At 38.9% G+C, this 19,967-nt stretch overlaps 1 protein-coding gene across 7 annotated transcripts in view; it reads left to right on the forward strand.

Annotated features, from left to right (window-relative positions):
* Positions 1–19,967, forward strand: part of LOC145502350 (thrombospondin type-1 domain-containing protein 4-like) — a 31,664-nt gene that overhangs the window by 2,493 nt on the left and 9,204 nt on the right. For 3 of the 7 annotated variants that reach the window (XM_081481645.1, XM_081481654.1, XM_081481687.1), the window contains 3 exons: positions 12,695–12,768; positions 15,485–15,597; positions 16,218–16,323. In XM_081481645.1, coding sequence (XP_081337771.1) covers positions 12,700–12,768; positions 15,485–15,597; positions 16,218–16,323 — 288 coding nt within the window. In that variant the 5' untranslated portion in view covers positions 12,695–12,699. The other 4 variants (XM_081481678.1, XM_081481669.1, XM_081481662.1 and 1 more) reach the window with 4 other exon arrangements.

A 19,967-nucleotide genomic window follows, 5' to 3' on the forward strand; every position in this document is an offset into this window, starting at 1 on the left:
AGGGCTTGCCACTTTACAAAAAATATGGGTACTTCTTACGTGACCGTATGATGGTAATTTTTAGGCAGAAGCTTGTTATAGCCAGTTCTAGACAGTTCTTCACTTATTAGGTATATTGTAGCTGTTCACAACGTTAAAATATACGGGTTAAAGTGATAAAATGTAGTGTCCTCAGACTTGGCGGCGGTTAAGTTAAGCTTAGCCGGACTTATTCGGTCATTCACTTGGCATTCTTGCCATACTTTGTCGAGTGTGATATATAGTTTAAGACAAGTGCTTTGTTTGTAGTGGTCTTTAAAATGTCCTTATGAAGCAAAGGATAAAGCACATCATTTCAGTGTTTCGTTATATTTCACTTTAACCCCAAACAAGAGTTTAGTTGGGATTTTCAGTTCTACCTTTTTGCCACGTTTTCTTTTTTTCAAGAAGTAGTTCAAAACTAGTTTGGCGATCTTTAAACGACCTTTTGACTAAAAAGAAATAAACTCCTTGCAGAGTAAGCCCGCCCAAATGAATCAAGCCCTTCATTGATGCTGGCAGCGGCTTTGATCTCAGTTGTTTTTCGTGGATTCAATAAACGAATTGTTCATATGAACAAACTCAGGCGGGGTATCGTGGCCAAAAATGGCAACCGCATTGTTCCTCTCAGCGTGTGTGTATTCTCTTTCATTAAACCATGTTTTTAAGCCGGACTGAACCTTGAATAACTGTTACAAGAGAGTCAACCTACAGCTGCGAGATACAAAGAACGAACTAACGGCGCGAACAAAGCGGGAGAAAAGCTCAGTCAAAGCTCCCAATTGTCACAGACTGTTTTAACAACAGTAGCGGCGCCAAATCAACTGGCACAAGACAAATCAGGTACTGTTCACATCCTTGCGCTAATCTTCTATGATTCTTCTGTTCGCTAGCTTTATTATCTCTTACTACATTCTTAATTAACTTCCCAAGAAAGTCTAATCAACAAGGAGCAATTATCGAAAGAGTAAACCAAACAACGATCAGCAATCGTTCCCGATCTCTTTTGTGCTTCACGGCAGCGTTTGCTTTCGCGGTCATGAAAAACAATGGAAATATTAAACGTTTACGTCAATTCGCACTGCTTTTCATTCTTTCTTCTCCTTTTAGCAAACAGGCTTAAGGACCGCACAGGATCCCAATTGTCAAATGGCAATAAATTTTTAATCAGTGTCAAAGTTTGATTTTTCACCGCAGCGGTGGTAGCATACTTTAAATTGCACGGATAGTTCTTGGTTTCGTTCAACATTGAACAAAGAGAGTGACCGCTATGAAGACCTATGAACACCGTCAGTACGTCTTTAGTATAGCCATTACCCCAACGCCCAGCTTTTTTCCGAGCTGCTTGCCTTCTGCTTCTTTCTTTCCCACTGCAAGTTCGAATCCCCGCCGATAATATTACTCAGTCTTGTTTCTATAACTTTCACGGCCTTCCAAACTGTACGCCTTTGGTATTCAGTGATATGGTAGCCCAGTGATATCTGGTTGATGCATATAAAACCCCTCAGGTGAGGCCATATACCCCCATAACAGCACACGTATAGCACTGAAGATAGCTTCCATAAGTCATTCATAGCAGTAAAATGAGACTATTGAGGACTATCATGAAGGCCCGGCAATAATTGGCATGCATTTATAGCTGAATTTATGGACCGATGAAAACGAAGCGGTGAGAAGAATAAGAATTTCTCGAGGCGAGAGAAACACAAACTGACAAATCCTTTTACAACTTGGACACTAGAAAGTTTTTCCTTTTTGTCAATGCAGAATACTTGCAGGGATAATAAAAAAAAGCTACTGTTTCCTATTCCTTTTTATCCCAAAATATTTTTCGTTTTCCAAGTCATCCGGTACTATACTGCAAAGTACTGCAAAGCGTATTTGTCAAAATCACCTCTTAAGCCCTGGTCAAACGGACTCGCAAGTAGTCGCAAGTAGTCACAAGTTGAATTTGCGCAGAGACTTGCGATGGGTGGCCAAACGGGCTCGCAAGTTTCCTCGCAAGTACACGCAGGTCGCAAAAAAAAAAAAAAACCATTTCAATGCAGACATATCCTGTACTTCATTATCTAATAATAGGTTAATGGACGTCACTCAACTAATTGCGTTGACTTGGGTTGGGTGCCAAACGGTGAAAAACTTGCGTCGACTTGGTGCAAATTTGATCTCGACCAAAGTGAGCGCAAGTCATCGCAAGTCAACGGAGTCGCAAGTAGACGCAAGTTGAGAACTTGCGTCTACTTGCGACTCCGTTTGGCCAGGGCTTTAGTATCAATGTTTGCTCATTTGCAGCTCAGATGAACATGACACACGCCTGATAAAACAATTTTTTCTCACTACAAACAGAGTAAATTAAGCTGGTTAGAGCCCCAGTCAAACAGCTTTTATTTGTTTTTTCAGCTTGTTTTCAGTAGTGTTTCTATTTTTTCTCGACAGTCAAGTGTCCTTGAAGACAAATGGCCATTCTCTATTTTCCAATTGTCCATAATGCACTCTGTTTACCCTCTAAATTTTGCATAAACTATTGTTGTGAAATACTCTTGGGAGGTCTGCATATTCCCAAGAGCATTTCACAACAATAGTTTATGCAAAATTTGGGGGCAAACAGAGTGCATTATGGGCAATTGGAAAATAGAAAATGACGACAATTTGCACTTTGAAAGTGCAGTCGCCGAATTGCTATCGCTCGAAAAGTCTTCCGCTTGATCTAAGATGGTGGTTAATTTGCGTTTATAATATGAATTTTACAGCGATCCAGTTTCATGTAGAGTTTCAAAACTCGTATTTTTTTTCCTTTCACTCTGGGGCCGTGTACGGTAAATGCATAAAAAGGACAATCAATGATTAATTCTGACCGGCAGAAGCAAATTGCATCAACAATTGACTCATCGCGTCATTGTGCAGAGAAATCTTGAGTGTGTACTTCCTTATAAGGGCATACGAGAAAAATACGTATTATAGATTTGCTAAAAATGTAACAGTTTTCGTCAGGCCAAATAACTTTGCGCTAGCTAACACGTACAATTGGCAGGAGTGGACATTAAGGTCTGCTTGTTGGTAGTGCCAAGACAATTGTAATCTAATGAACAAATAAAAAAAAGACAATGACATGATATGTCATTTGACCACCCAAACGCGATTTACTTTTCGATATGGTTTGATCTTTTGAAAATGAAGTCATTTCAGGTCGATAACAGGCCACCTTGCAGTTTCAGAGAATTTCCTGTTTCGTCGAAAGATTCTTGAATTGTCGGAAATGCAATGTCCACCAAAATCGACCACTGGATGGCTATGGCCTTTAAACTTGATTAGACGTGCTACTTTTCATTCTTAATTCTAATTGATCAGATCCAGTTTCTCTAAAAAAATAACAACGAAAACGCAAAATACAGTTTTTGAGAATACAGTGCTTTATTTCATCATGAAGGAGATATTGTCTTGGTGGTTAGATCATATTATGCTAATAAGTTCACAAGAGGTGTTGAGAGGACCAGCATTTTGGATTTGCAGCGAATTTATCGTTTATTTGGATGAAAGAACTATACACTCGTATCAGTGTCATCATCAGCGTACACACTGAGTTATGAGGTCCAACAGGGAAATGGGATACCGGCACGAAGGCTACAAATCGTTCCGAAGAAATCATTTCGGATTAAACGCGGAAAACATGGCTGCAAATAAAATCGTTTCGATTGAGATCCGCACTGTGTCGTCTTCGTCATTGGAGACCAAAGAGCACTCCGAATAGCGTCTCTATCAGTTAACTCCATCTCTCCAATTGATTAATACGTTATTCTCGTTAATTCGCCTCTCGACCATTCTGATGTCACAATTGGTGGAATCCAGTACAGGAAATTGCATTCAATCAGTCCGATCCGACCAAGGAGAAAGAGATAAGAACAACACGCTATCATCTGAACACACGGAAAGGTTACAGGGGCGTTCTGCTGCTGTTAAACACTAATGTTCTTTTGATATGGATATCACTTTCATAAATAAAATGTCGCGTCTTATTAGATTTGCGTTTTTGGAAGGTACGCTTTTCTACTGCGCATGCCTACTAGTTTTGCGGCATGCTTCACTACAGTTAGGAATTTGCCATTATCTATTTTTCTTATTATTGCTAGAACTTTCTTTGTTATCATATGATTTATAATGATTTATTTTATTAAAAACAATTTAATTTTTGGCACAAAAAGGAAAGATGACAAGTTGGCTTGACAAAATGACAAAGACAAATTGTGGCGCTTTCCTAATCTGAAGATCAGTGCTAATTTTTAATTAAATTAACTAAGAGATTACCTTTTTTGAGATGTTGTTTTCAAAAATGCTTTTCAGTTATGAGGAGAAATTCATTAAGGTGAACTAAGACCACAACTGGCAGGCACCTTGATCAAACAAACCTTTCAAACGCTTTGCGTTCCAGTGTTGAAAATCGAGAATTAGCTTTACCTTAGAATAATCTATTCTTGTACAACACGCTCATTTGTTTTACAATCACACAATACCGAATTAGTTAGTACTGTTCAACAAAGGCGATGTTATCAGTCACTTTATAACCCCGTTCATCGTTTGACCAATACGAGATCCCCTTCCAATCACTGAACTTGACGTTTGATATGCACGCTAGACTAAAACAACCGAAAATCCGATTTTATCTCTGACTGAGGTTATCGAACACGGAGCAATTGAGCCAGCTACAAAAAAAGAGGTGAAAAATGAACTTGAGGGGATATTTAAACACGACACAGGTATTTTTAACAGAAAATTTCAAACATAAGGTTGATACTCTTTTTTTAGTTTGCGTCAGACCGTTAGAATTAATTTCTGTCTTGCATTCTCGCACGGTACCGTCAGTTTCACTTGATCCACGACAGCTCACTTGGATCGTTATCAGAGATGCCTTATGATGAGTCAGTGATAAGAGCTTAATGAAGGTACTCCTCAAAGCCCTGCCGGAATGTTATCCTGAAAGCTGCTGTCTTGTTAGTTTAGAGATAAGAACTCAGCAAGGGCAACAGCTCGAGCAAACAAGGTCTATTTACCTAGCCATGTTTACCCTTTCAACGGTAAATACAGCATTTACGTGAAACACAGTCATTGGAAGAATGATTTTTGATATGTTTGATGCTTTGGAAGTGTTTTCGTTGGTCGAACTGGTTCAATGAACACTGTCCATGGAGTGTGTGGTCTTGAAAGGTGAAAAATGAGACCAAGTTCCGACACAAAAGATGTGTTAATTGTCTTGACATCAGATCTCCAACTGCTGCCAAAGAATTCGTGTGCTAATCACGATCCAGTCATTATATTTTGACTGTGCGCTCATCAAGAGGCAAACCTTATACTCCTGTGTCACACGTATCCACTTTAACCCTGGACGGTTAACAAGACAGACGCCAAACTGTGGGTAAGTCTCTGTTTAAATTTAGCCACTGACTAGCCAACGTAACAGTCCACTTGGAGAACTGGCAATTCTCTTTAAGAACTTCTCCCCTTTCTCTTCAACAATGTCTATTCTGGCCTATCCAAAGCTATCGTAAACGGTCGTAAGACTTGCTCATCCCTTTAATAACCCGTTCCTGAAATCTGATTAATTGGGCCGCAAATTCGCTTACAATTGGGCCCTAAATTCGCTTATTAGAATTTCCAACTGAAACATTTAATATTCACCGATGAAAACATCTTCCGAAATTTTGCAGGTCCACGGAGACCAACCGTATTTCGAAGTTTAACCTTTGTGGCAATCGAACAAGACACCTAGCTGTCTTGTTAGCAACAACTTGTTAACTTGAATCGAAACACATTGCTTCGAACAATTGACAATAAAGTACCAGCGAAGATCATCATTGCTAAGGAACTGCTAAAAGTTTATTTTAATGCCTTGTTAGCAAGCCGACTCCTTGCTTTGATTTATTCCTTCCCATTGTTTTAAAACGCTGAAATATTGTCGTCTGGCGGTGTAACGTGATATGAAGCCATATTTACCCCAAGATTGGTAGATGAATGTTTACTTTTAGAGCTGGGTTAATGCATGTGTGAATATTATTTTATCTCTTCTGCTTTCGAGATAAAATTCTTTCTCGACATTGGTACCATTGATGCATACACAATTAGGTGCGTTAATTAAATGATTAGCCAAAGCTAAAACAAACAAACACCAGTAATGCAATCTGCTCCTTCTCCTAACAAGATAAGAAAAATATTAAAGTTATTTGTTTATTTAGACAGCTTCGAGATGTGAATCCTGGGCCACTTCTTTCTCGTAGTTAGGAACTTTTATCGTTTTGTTTTGTTGGAGTTAATACCACTCGAAGAAATTATTAATCTGAATGTCACTTTGTGACCACAAGTTGTCAAAAGGTATCTCACAACCGGGGGGTAGCATTCAAGAAAATATTTCAAAACAGGGGATGTTCCAACACATTGAAATAGCCGTTGTTTGATTTATTGTGTTCTCAAACATTTTAGTCAGTGAAGGGTAATGAAATGAGCAGTAAGGGCTTTGTGGTCAAATGAGCTGAAATAGCTGAAATCCATAAAACATTAATGTGCACCCCCCCCCCCGCCCTTTTCCATTGCTATCTGTGTACCACATGTTCATGGCAATCCTTCAATATAAGCCAATCGTTTTCCTGTTCAGTACGCATAGTGTGATTGTTTAGTACCAGAAGGTTCAGTAAACTGACCTGAAAGGCCTTTCTATAATACTATTATAAAGGATTAAATAGTTACGTTCGTTTGAGAGTTTAAGCGTATTAACTATGGCACGAAAAAAAGGATATACGAAGAATATACGTTTTGACCCACGCAGTATCAATTAATAGTTTCCACACGCTCCTCGGCTTTCGCACAAACCGCGAGCTCATAATTTGACAAGAATCAGTAATTGAATAGCTGGCACACTGAACTTCACCCACACTTGACGCCGCTTTCAAATTTCTTGTCTCTCCTACTGCCAATTGATTTACTCTATTGTGATATGTCCCACTGTAGCGATAAACTAATTCTTCCGATTTCACTGAGTTCTATGACCATCATTGGATACCACTAGACGCAAATACAAATGAACCGGTATTAATTTGTGACCTCAAATTCCAAATCAGGCAAGACTTTTTTGAGCTTTCTGGTATGTGATTTGCAGTGAACGCTTTCCTTGCAGTCTGCAGACGAAACACAGCATCAAAACAGGAACTCGTGGTCTAAGTAACTTCCGCATGCGTTTAAGAGCATGAAACCAACCTGAACTCTTTACCATATTGGTTACGACCGCACCCCACGATATTGCATTGAAGTACAGAAATTTTTCATGTTATTTTTTAACCTTGTACTGCTTACTCAAACTTTTAAAGGCGTAACCGGTGAACGTAAAGATGGGAAATGATGAACAGGAAGCCCATACCGTACATGTTTGTTTCACCACGATAAGAAAACTGACTGAAACTGTAATTAAAACTTTAATCCTCCCATTATATGGTAGTTAGTTGCAAAAGCTTTCCTTCATATTTTTGTCATCAAAAAGATATGGTCGGGGTCAGTTACGCTGCTAAAACCTCAGAAATTACCCGTTCTGAATAAAGTCTGTAGGGATCTGTTGGGAGGAAACTGGACTCGCCAAGTATTTCTCCAGTTCCTTAATCACGCTGAATTAACATAGTAAAACCAAAGAACTCCATACTGGTAAAAGAAGTATCCCAAACACGATTGTGATATATCAACCTAACAGAGTATACTGAAAGGGCTGATACAGCAAATGGGTGAGGAAAGCGTTTGCAATGCATGTACACGTCTACCAACTACAGTTTGACGTCATCAACAATTTAACTAACAAACTGACGATCTGGGAATTTCTTCAACGGATACCGACTAGATTTTATAAGGGCTGTTTTCAACGATAAAACTGTATTATTACCATGACAAGTCACCCATGTCTTCTACAGACACTTAACAATTGGGTAAAAGTACAGATCAGTAACAAATTTTCCTGAAGTGTCGCTCGTGAGAAAGTGAAAAACGGAAAGTACCGCATGAAAGCATTAATCGTTAGCTTTCATGGTCACATACTAAGGTTTCATCCACAGGAGGTAATTAAATAGGCACAGATGAAAGTTAAGCTCAATAGCTTGATGAAAACTAATTAAATTGTCAACCGTCAAATAAAGCTGATCGTTTACTGTGAACTGTCCAAAATGTTTCCAATCAATTAAAATTCAACCATCAGCCTACCAGATGTTACGCAAACCTTAAATTTATATTTTTTAGTAAAGGTGGTAAGTAAGTTGTTTTGCCACTGATTTAAGGTCAGAATCAGAATTTAAGTAATCGCCGCATTTTTCGAGAAAGACAAATGATCCCTCAGGACGCACAAACATGCAGAAAAAGGCACGGGCAATGAGATCAATACCCAGACGGGTGCAGTTCATATTAAAAGAGACTTGTTTCATTTCTCTGTGCTTATCTATTGTATACGTATATTGTATCGTAACTACACGTCTGTTACAGTTTATACACGTCACAGACGAAAAGGAAAGCTTATTTATCACTAATAGTGGGCATGTGGCGTGCACTGTCTGGTAAACCGCAAAATTTAATTTATTCAAGGTGCTTATGGCCAGATAGGGTAAATACTGCCGCTTTACTTGCCGTTATCACATACCGGTGTTAATGATCGGAAGTTAGTGATGTAGAACAACAAACACACGATTACAAACAGTTTAATGGCGAGAGAAAGCCATAAATCGCGCGAAGACTGAACAACTAGACATTGAAAGCAGTATATAACGAAGTGCTAAGGAACTGGAGAAATGTGCTCGGGGGTGCGTTGCGGCACACAATTTCCCCCCTCCCGTGATGCCTCTTTATTTCGGGATGTTACTTTAGTAAGGTTCTGTTCCACACATGTTACCTTCAAACTCTTTGGCTGGGCTAAATTAAAGAAATATCGTTGTTTCACCGGGTGCTTCGCCACAAGGCTCGCTATATCGGGATTCCATCGTAATTAAGTTTGCACTTTCTACTGAGGTTTCCTAGCCCGTTTTGTAGTCCTCAGTCACATCTGACTAATCACAACAAAAGCAATCTCGTTCCCAGAGCCTTCGTTACGCTGGTAACGAGGGCTCTGGGAACGAGATTGCAACAAAAGAAAATAACGCACTCAACCAATCAGAGATAACTACAAACAAGAGAAACAAAATCTCTCACATGGAAAAAAGTATTTCCTACCGACCTCATTTCCTTTCCTTTCTTTTCCTTTTTCCTTTCCTTTATTTCTTTTTCATATTAAATTTTTCTTGGACGTGTGTATAAAAGGCTTTGCTCTTCGGTGTCTAGTCTGGTCTTAGCCGTTTCCCCTGTTTGGGTGAAAAAAGGCGTGTTTTCTTGGATTGATTAGACCATGAAGCAGACTTCGGTTCGATTGGCAAACAGAAAGCGACAAAAGTCACGACCTGTATCGATAAATGCTTTTTAGAGCTATTTTAGTTTTATGGTTCCATAACAAGTCTTAGCCTTCGAACACTTTGTCTGGGTCATATTAACAAGCATTAATATTAAGCACAGGCAAAAGACACGAACGAATGCAAATATGCTTCGGCGGTGCATTTTTACTCTAGGAAACCATCAATGTAAGTTATCTCTGAGTTCTCAGCTGTCTGTTCGCAACGGTAAAAAGGCTGAATTTCCACAAGGAAAAACAAATTTTCACTTATTACGCAATTTGTTTGTGGTGTATATTGGTCATTCCTATTTCATTATCAATTGTACTTTGACCTGCCTGCAGCAAGGCTCGTAAACGACACGATGATACTACGCTCTAATAAGATCTGAAAAACTAACATTACTCCACTTTTTTCCGTCAACTGAAGTTTGAGGTAACCCTTGTCTTCAGCTCTTGTTTCTGTACACCGGGATTCCATCGAAGTTAAATTGACACTATTACTATCAGATTTAAGATTTTCAAGCCTGTTTTGTAGCCCACAGTCACATCTGACCAATCAGAACTGTACGCGAACGCAGCTAATGCCAAGCGCGGGAAAATACATGTAAGCTTAGTCGCGATAACTACAAACAAGAGAAACAAAACCTTTCGCATGGAAAAATGTATTTCCTACCAGCCTCATTTCCTTTCCTTTCTTTTGACTTTTCCTTTCCTTTATTTCTTTTTCATACTGTTGTAAATTGTGTAAGTAGCCGTACCAGTTGTGTAAGTAGTGCTAAGTAGTGTGAATCACAAAATGTTAAAAAATATATATATTAATTCTTTTTTCTTGAACATGTGTATTAAGGGCGTTGCACTTCTGTCTGTGATCTGGTCTTGGCCGTTTTCCTCTGTTTGGCCGGTGACAAAGAAACCGGCGTGTTATCTCATATTGACCAGACCATGTCGGAGACTTCGGTCCAATTAGCAAACACACAGCGACAAAAGCCATGAACTGCATCAAGTATTGCTATAGAATCTTTCTATTCTCAAAAGCCGGACATGTTTTTTTAAGAACTATTTTAATTTTATGGCTCCATAACAAGCCTAAGCCTTTGAGCACTTTATCAGGGTCATAATAACATGCATTAATATGCATCTCCACTCTTTAAGTACAGGCACAAGACACGAACGAATGCAAATATGCTTCGGCGATGCTTGTTTACTCTGGGAAACCCTCTTTGTAAGGTATCCTTAGTTCTCAGCTGTCTGTGCGCAACGGTAAAAAAGCTGAATTTCCACAAAGAAAAACAAATTTTCACTTATTACGCAATTTGTTTGTGGTGTATTTTGGTCATCCTTATTTAATTATCAATTGTACTCTGACCTACCCTACAGCAAGGCTCTGAAACGACACGATAATACTGCTCTAATATGATCTATAAAACTAACAACATTACTCCACTTTTTTCCGTCGACTGAAATTTGAGGTAACCCTCGACTTCAGCGTTGTTTCTCTACACCGTCTCAGAGAAGGAATGACATGCTATTTGTGCGCCAAAGCGATTCACCCACAGACTTAAAAAATGTTAGAGCCATGTTAAATGAACGCGTGACAGGATTCAGGGGTCGGAATGCATAGATTGACTTGGCGGAAAGCCACAATAAAAATGGCAAAAGCAGATGGGTCCAATATCTTGCAAATAAAACAATAAGTGGTTTTCTCTGTCGTCAAACCGATACCACTTGAAAAGGCGGGCTACCTCTGGTGCTCAGCACGTTTCGTATTTCGAACAATAGAGCAAATTTTTGCGGAGTTTTTTTCAGTCGGGAATTATCTCTTGCGGTATTAGGCGGCAGATAGAAACATTCGCAAACCCTCGAAATGTTACGCCTTAAACAGGCTCAACATTTTATGGCATGCGTTGTATGTATAAAGCACTCAAGAGAAGATGAGGTACTAGTGGGCCTTCGTCGGTGCTCAGTTCTTAAAGGATGGCCCCTTGTTACTCCTTCTCGTTTTGACCATGGTGTGCGTGAGAATCCACACTAAGTTTCTCTTGGTACTTCCGGAGTTGAAACTGCAGTTCAAACAACAGCGTGTCAGATTTTTATTTTAGGAAGCTCTTTCGTCACATATTTGACAAATATTACCTTTGGCTAATGGCTGCAAAAAGAAAAACTTTCGAACAAGTAACTTAACGAATAATAACTTGTTTTTCTAGCTGCGCCTTGTTGTCTTTTACGGCGACTTCTAATTAATTACTCTCCAAATATTTTCCTTTGATTTTCTTAGGAAATAAAAAGCCGGGCACAGCAGGCTGCACTAAAATGCCTCAGATAACCTCAAACTCATTAATTACCGCAAAAAGTCACGGGTTGCCCTTTTAAAAATGTGCTAGGTGCATTGTTTGATCCAAAGGCAAAAATTGCAGTTATATTGAAAGTTTGATTGGAGTTAGATAAAGGAAGTGTTGTAAAATTGTTGTTTACCGTTCCACGCTTTCCTTTTTCAAGGTCATTCTAATTTGATTGGCACCTCTTCAATGCTATGTTAATGCGCTAAATGACTAGGAGATAACTCAAAGTATTTCCCGCGCATTGGGTCCGTTGTGTGATGTCAACCTCGTGCAAATTGCATTATATTGATCTGTTACCTTTATTAAAATGTTTGAAAGTGTTCGAAGTTCTCTCTCAAGAACGTTTAAGGGCTTTTTAGCTCATCACGCCCAGTGTTAATATATCGCAATTAACGGACTCCTAATCAGGTGCAAAGAACGGACTTACTGACTTCACGCTTGGTTGAATTTCTAACAGACAAGCAGTGAATATGTATGAAGTTGCTTTACTTAGTCTTCATTGCGTGTTGTGTAACACTTTTCTATTGTCCCTCTTGTTCTATTTGAGCGGACCAGATTAATTTCAGTGTAAGCAATAATTTAGTTGTCAACCATCATTTCCCTCTCAGAGTCGGTCTGTTAAAGGACTTATAACTTGGAATCGACGTTGTCAAAGTTGGTAAAGACTCGAGCTTGTTCTCCTGTACCTTAGCATGGGGTTATGACACCGGAATTTTCATTAGTTTACATTAGCGAGTAAACAACCGAGAAAGGATACTAGCTCGACATATTAATCACCTGCGTTCATTGTAAGACGAAATCATACAGCGTGAAGCGAAGAACATGTAAGTTTTGCAACTGTGCTCAGAATGTGTGTCTGGCTCTTCAGTACTTGTCTCTAACCATGCGTTTTTGTGTTTGACAGAGACTATGTGGAATTACCTACTGTTGACAGCTTTCCTGAGTCTGCTTAGCAAGTGCTGTTCGCAATCGTTTCAGGTATGTAAGAATTAGTTTTACAGTGTTTAGTAGTTTTTTTTCCATAACAGAAAGTCGTAAAGTTACAAGTTGTCATTCAAAGCACGCGGCCACCAATAAACTGATTAACGCGTTGAGTTCATCTAATGCGCAATCAGTCCGCAACATAGACACGTCTTTATTGATCTGTAATACAACTCGCGAGAGAATGGCCAAAACCACAAAAGTGCTCACAACAAGCCACACAGCACGTTCTGGAGGATGCAACCATCTGTGAAAAGAAACTGACAGCGAGGCTTAGTGAGCAGTTAACTCTAAACACTGTCCTAGTGAGAGTTAGAGCTGTTTTATTTTTAGAGCAGTGTCTCGCTGACTGAAGTTAAGAACCGTCCAAATTTATCGCGATAAGATCTCGATATCATCTTGCCGTTAGCAATTTACAGCTCATTAAAGTGCTAATTTAAGCTTACAAGGCACTCTTCAGATAATATACAAAATATAATAGTTCCCTACTTCCATCGGATATTACGTTTTAAACTGTGTTTTTTGATATTGGACCTCGCCGGACGATTTGAGTATTGTTAGTAATTCCTAACTTGTGTGCTTACGACGGAATTACGGTCCTCGGCGGATTTAAGTAAGTTCAACGTTCGAAACTGTTCGAATTGCGAAGTTCAAATTTGCTATTCAGTACCTTCTTTTCTAACCACAGCCCATCAACGAGATTTGACAGAAGTGGAGGCGAGTTGTTTTTTTGTCAGTCTAATTCTAACCCAATACGATACTCGCTGATGAGCAGAAATGTCAGAATTGGTCTCCGCCTTGATAAATGAGCCTAACTTCAATTGTTCACTCAGGTTTTTCATTATAACCTACAGAATTCTTGTAATGAAGTTAACTACAGCCATTTGACAGTTTGATCAGCAGGTTAAAGCCTTGTGACACGTCGTTACCTCTGCTGAACCCAGAATTAGAACCTACATGTAATAAAACTTTGGAACGTTTTCATTTGAGAAAAGTAGAAACAGAATCAGATCAAAGTACTACTTAATAGTTTTCATTTGATCTATCGCAGTTTTCGAATTCGTTCAATAAATCGAAAGTTAAAACCACATCAAGTATCTACAGGAATGTTAAGGTTTTAATGTGAAGGTAGCCATCAATCTGTTTAACACGCAATACAAAGTTCTCAAGTCATCTTCTTTTTGTGCAAGTATCTCTTCCGCTTAACGGTAAAGAATATATAAATTTTGTAGACTTCGAAGTCTAACTTTGTTTCTAGGGAAGTGTTTTTTTGGCGAATACTGGTAATGAAACCCTGCATAAGTTACAATGAACGTTGATATACCACTGATCTAACATTGTAATCTAATTCAAACATGACTAAGATCACATCAGGTGTGCTACAAACTTTTGTCAAAAACTGAATTCGTCGACAATGGCAGTAGAAAAACTCACATTACCTTGCGTATGCAAAAATCTCCCATCAGTGTTTAAGGAATTTTCACGAGGATATGTTCCGAAAGCAGCAATATACCACCTTCTAAAAATCACTTGTCTTGACTTGAACCGAGAAATTTTGCTTAAATTTTGCAAAGCAAAATTATTGCCTTCGAAAGAACCAACTTGAAAACATCTTTTAAATGCTAATTGAAAAAATTCACATAGATTTATTCAAAGTTAAATCTGGTAAGTTGCTTAGCTCGCGTGCAACCACGATGAAACTTATAAAGCACTGGCTCACAAGATAATGTCTGATTGTGTTTCTCAGTTTAGAGGTGCGAGTAACGTCTTGCCCATTGGAATTGCTTCTTTGTCGGATTGATTGACATTGTAAATCACTTTTTGTTTCAACGATTACTATCGAAAGCAGTTTTCAATAAAGCTAGGCTTGATTATGACTTGCCTTTCTTCTTCTGCTTCGGTATCTAACAACAAGCATGTCAAATCAGAGATTTCCAAAAGCGGATTTAACGCAAAAATCTTTCGGCATACCTAAGCTGAACAGTCTTTCATCCCAGTTCAAGTGAAGAGCTGAAGACTCTGCAGTTTTAGTAGCTATATCTCTCAGTAACCGAGTTTGAGGTCTGTCCCCTTTGATTTATGGCCCAAGCGTGAAGGGCGCGGAGGCCATACAAGTGGAGGCCATAGAGTGGAAAACGACGAGGAGACGAAGTTAGTAAGGCATTTATATCTCTACCGCGTGTCGGACGGTTCAAGTCACGCGGAACTGCTTCAAATGTCTGACATAAAACTATTCAGTTCGAAATCTGTGCTAATTCGTTAGCACGTTTCAATACATGTTGTCCAATTTTTAAGAAAACCAAATGTTTTTACGCTTTAATTTGCCATGAACGTTAAGAAAAGGTGAAGACGAATTGCGCGACCTTTTGACGACAAAAGAAAACAGCTTCAGATTTTCGCGAAATTGAGTAGTATCAGCGCGCGTAGTAATTGAAAGATATAATGAAAGCCTCTATGCATGATTAGCACAGTAAATCTCATCAAAACAAATAGCAAGACTCAGCAACCCTATGCTCAGTATGTATTTTTTTTTTTTTACCCGAGTCACCAATTAATCTTTTTATGTTAATTCTTAGAACAGATTCGGTGGAAAATTACGACAAAATTCACTTAAGTTGATGAATTTCCTTGTTCTCCTCACCTGTCTGCTGGACAATGTATGTACATCGTAATGAGAAATTTAACGTAGATTACTATTTTTCTTTGCTTCTAGTGGTCTAGGGTACGGAATGATCGCTGGGGACCCTGGAGTGACTGGTCTGCCTGCAGTCAATCGTGTGGCGGAGGCACGACATCCAGAACGAGGCAGTGTGTGGTGTCGTCCAGGTTGGTGCTTCACTGACTTGTTTTAGAACAAGTTTGATCCGGTTTGTTTCTTGTCTTTGTGTTCCATCACTCCGCATTATATTTATTGTAACTATGTAGATCAAGATCTGTGCCTATCGAGGGCTTTCTCGGCTCAACAATGAAAAGAGAGCTTCTCAGCTTCAGCTGAGTACTCGCTTAGAGACCATTCGCTTTCCATCAACTACTGAGGTCGTGCGCTATTGGGATCAACCGTTTTCGTTAAACTGGGCTAGTTACTTATTAGTTATTTTTGTTTTAATTTCGTGTTGTCGTTTTTGTTGGTTTGGGTGATCGGCTCTATCTCTACAACAGTCATCAAGCTCGATTAAATAAATTGATTTAGTTGAGATCTTCCTGTTGGACACTTTTCCAACTGTTCATTGTTTAAAAAGTTGAATACCAATCCTTGCATGTGCCACCAAATCAACCAGAAACGGTTAGAAAAGTATTCTGTTGGGTGGGACAGTCCAACCAAAATTGGTTACGGTTGGCACGGTTCCAATGAAACACTACAGTCTTGAACGCAATTTAAATGACGGATGCCCAATGCTATATTGACGATTTATCGACTCACAGAAAACCTTTTCCTTGATCCTCAGGACTGGTAGCCTACCCAGGTATGTACTGAAAGTTTACAAACAATATGGACCCGACAAAGGAAACTGCCAAGGAACAGATACTCAGTACAACACGTGTAATATGCAGGTATGCAGGCTTTCACTTCTGTCCAGGATAAAGGGTAGAAGGTGAAATTGTTCGTTATTGATATATTATTAAAGAGATTTAACGTTACTATGGTTAGTGTAAGACAAACATGAGGATATAAGAGGAGAAGAGATTCCTTTTTTCATCTCACTGTCATCAAATAAATCGACAGGTAAAACTGCAGTATACAAAAATTGCTGAAAGATTAGATTCATTTTACGTCCAACCGTTGGTCAAATAAACCGACAGGTAAAGTTTCGCACTCTCTTGAAAGGAAGAAAAACTGGCTTAGTAGGGTGCCTTATTTCGGAGATAAAGCGTTTTGAAATTGGAGTTTGCCCAGTTCAACGTGATCTGAAATTTAGCAAAAACCAATGTTTTCACTCATTAAACAGGGTTTGAAATACTTTGAGTTGTGTCTTCAAAAGGTAACAATGATAACTAAAGCATATGTAAAGACTGGTGTCGTACTAGTAAATCTGTTATTCTTTATACAGACCAAAATAATATGTGCACTAATATGGATGACCCATACTGAGCACTACAATTTTCCGAGCAATAATCCTATTCATTTTAACTTGGTTGCAGGGAATACTTTAAAGGTGAACTATTGCATTTGTGTCTTTTCATCTACTCTAAAATCTCCCTGGAGGTTCTTGATGTTTTTAATGCAAGAAATACGATCTTCTTAATTTAGTGCCTGAAGACGACCGTACATTTTATCCGAGATAAAAATCAAGGTTTTAACAAGGAAGAACGGCAAGCAAAACAATCGAACCATGACAATTGTCTTATAAATGATCACGAAATACTTTACTGCAAACATCTCGTCAACAAGGAGGTTCTTTAGTTAAGCAACTACAGATAAACTTATTTCATTTGCTCAACGCACGAATTTCTTTTGATTCTTTAGAACAGCTAATCTGCAAAACCATTTGCTATAACATTGTTAACACGATCACCAGACCGAGGAAATCGAAACTCAACCAAGGTTATAAATATCTACGTATGGCATTCTTTTACTGCAAGTCCGAGCATGCTGTTAATAACTAAGTGTTAATCACAAACGTCGAGCCGGAATATGTAGATTTTTCCTCTGCTGTGTAGCATGTAGTGAAACTAAACTCATTACTTTCTGCGATAAGTAAATAGATCTGCTGTGTCCACGATAGACTTATCATAACCATCTCTCCCATCGCTCCCAGAGGTGGAAGGGTGGAACCCTTAATAATTATTCTATTCATCACAACCGCGCTCATTTTCGAACCACAATCAAACTACATAATCATATTAGCAATTTGACCAATTGACGTGGCATTATTATTAAAGTAGCTTTGGATTCACGAGCTATTGTGACTCACACTTTTCTGCTATTGACGAAGAAACTGAGCCACTGAAAACACGCGGCAAATTCGGTCATGGAGTCATAGCTGCGAGTCCTGTGACGTGTCAATACACCGATAAACCACGTGACAACTTGAGACTAATAGATTGATAATCTAGAGGAACACAAAGATCCTGTTGCTTCTTTTTTCCAGTGTGACCTTAACTTACACCAAATAGACAAAAATAATAAATCCTATGTTGATAATTTTACTTTCACGAGAAAAACCCTGCTGGTCAATGATTAATTATCTCCATGGCAACATTTCTTATTGCTTTTAATGCCCTATGGCGGGTTTTCTCTCTCCCCTCTTAGCCGTGGGAGGTATTGCGGTTTGATTCTCGCCTTCTCGCTCCGCCTTCTAAGCCCTTTTTAGATTTTTTAAACCAGAACGCAGTGAATCAGCAATAAACGGCAACTTTAAACAGTTCGAACAGCTTGAAGCAAAAAGTATAAATTTACAAGCCGCCTAGTTTCATGACATCACTTTGTTTTCCGTTCATCATGTTAGCGAACGTACACAGCCACAATTCGCACCTCTTTCATCTCTTGAACAAATATTATCTGATTCAGATGACTGCGTGAGGTCACAGCTCTGTCGGGCTTTCGAGTTTTGACGGTTAGTGAAAGCCCCGAACAGCAGACTGGGTCAACAACATTTTCATATCTATGCCTACCACCTTGGCGATTATTGATGGGGTCAGCAACATTGTTATGCAGCCCGATGAGTCTTCAAGCGTGGACTGTCGAAGGCAATAAGCCATTAGAGCAATGGTAAATGCAAATCTAAGATTATTAATGACCGCACTCCTGAGTGTGGCTGGGTGTATGGCACAAGACATTCAAGAAACGTTAGAATTTAGACAGAATTTAAGGAGGCTCATTGAAGCAGAGGTAGATAATCCGGCTGACAGCGACTTAACTCCGTCGTTGGATGAGCACTACGTCAAGACCTTGCAAGAGTTGAACATTTCCAGCTTCAAGAAGAATCCGTATTCCACCAACACCTCTGTTCAGCACGTCTCTTCCCCACAATGTGATGTAGGTGTCAGTTGAACATTTCAAGATCTTTCCCAGTTTGTTTTTAAAATTCTCATAACAAATTTTGGCCGCCATAACTTCAATGTCTCAAAGGTTAATGACGATAAGTAGGTAAGGTTCCAACATCTGGCCTTTAAATGAAGCACTTCCTTATAGTTCTTTTAGTCAAAAATGATTTCATTTGGACTGTTTTGTTTACGATAGCATGCAAAAAATGCTAAAATAGTTTATACTTAACTAAATAGAATGCATATTATAATGAGCTATGTTGTCTCATTGTCAAATACACTGTCAACAGCGAATAGCGTAGGATCGGACGAAAACAAGTGTGCCTTCGTCCCTTTACATTTTCACCTTTCTTGACTGCGCCAAAATAGGTTTGACTATTTTTCTCGCATTGAACTGATTAAGGATTTTCTCTCTCTTATAATATTCTAAAGCTTCAAAATTCGGGCATGACAACACGTTTGTGTTTATGCTGATGATAAGCTATCGTCTGTAAATAATCATTTTTTTACAGTTAATCTCAATGTATATTTCGTTGACAAAAATATAAATGCTTCATAGTTAGGTAACCACAAATTTGAATCCATTCAAAATTAACCCTTTAGTTTGACCAGTTTTAGTTAAGACATTGATCCATATTAGAACAGATTGCAGCGTAGAGATCGGCTAGATGAAGCTTTTACTGACCCAGTCACACTCTTTGTCTGACGCAGCTGTTTAATATTTATAATACTGGCTTTCTGGTTCTGATGGTTCTCAAAGGGATTGAAAAGTAGTACTTTTTGTTTTATACCTTAACTAGGCTCTTTCGTGGAACTTGGAAGGTCGCAAATTATCTTACTTTCCATTCGCGAAAACATCGTGTGACAGACTTGTCTCCAACTCCTCGTCAATAATGCATAAGTATGACCACAATACGAAGGAAGATCCAGTTTCAACTTCAATACACATATAACTCAATCATATTCATCAAACTAGTTCGTTCTCTCGGCGGCATTCGTCCAACAATCATACGTGAGTCAGCTGATTCTCTTTCAACCATCTACCATCTCTTTTGACGAAAAAAAATCTCTTTTGTCCATCTATGCTTCAAATCTAGGGTCACACTTAACTGTTAACACGTGCACAACGTTTGCCTGCGCCAAATAATCGACATTCTCCATGATCGGATAAAAGTTCAACAAAATGGTTTTTTCTCCAAACTCCGATATTA

Source organism: Orbicella franksi, chromosome 1, assembly GCF_964199315.1.
Source record: "Orbicella franksi chromosome 1, jaOrbFran1.1, whole genome shotgun sequence".
In the NCBI taxonomy this organism is placed as follows: domain Eukaryota; kingdom Metazoa; phylum Cnidaria; class Anthozoa; order Scleractinia; family Merulinidae; genus Orbicella; species Orbicella franksi.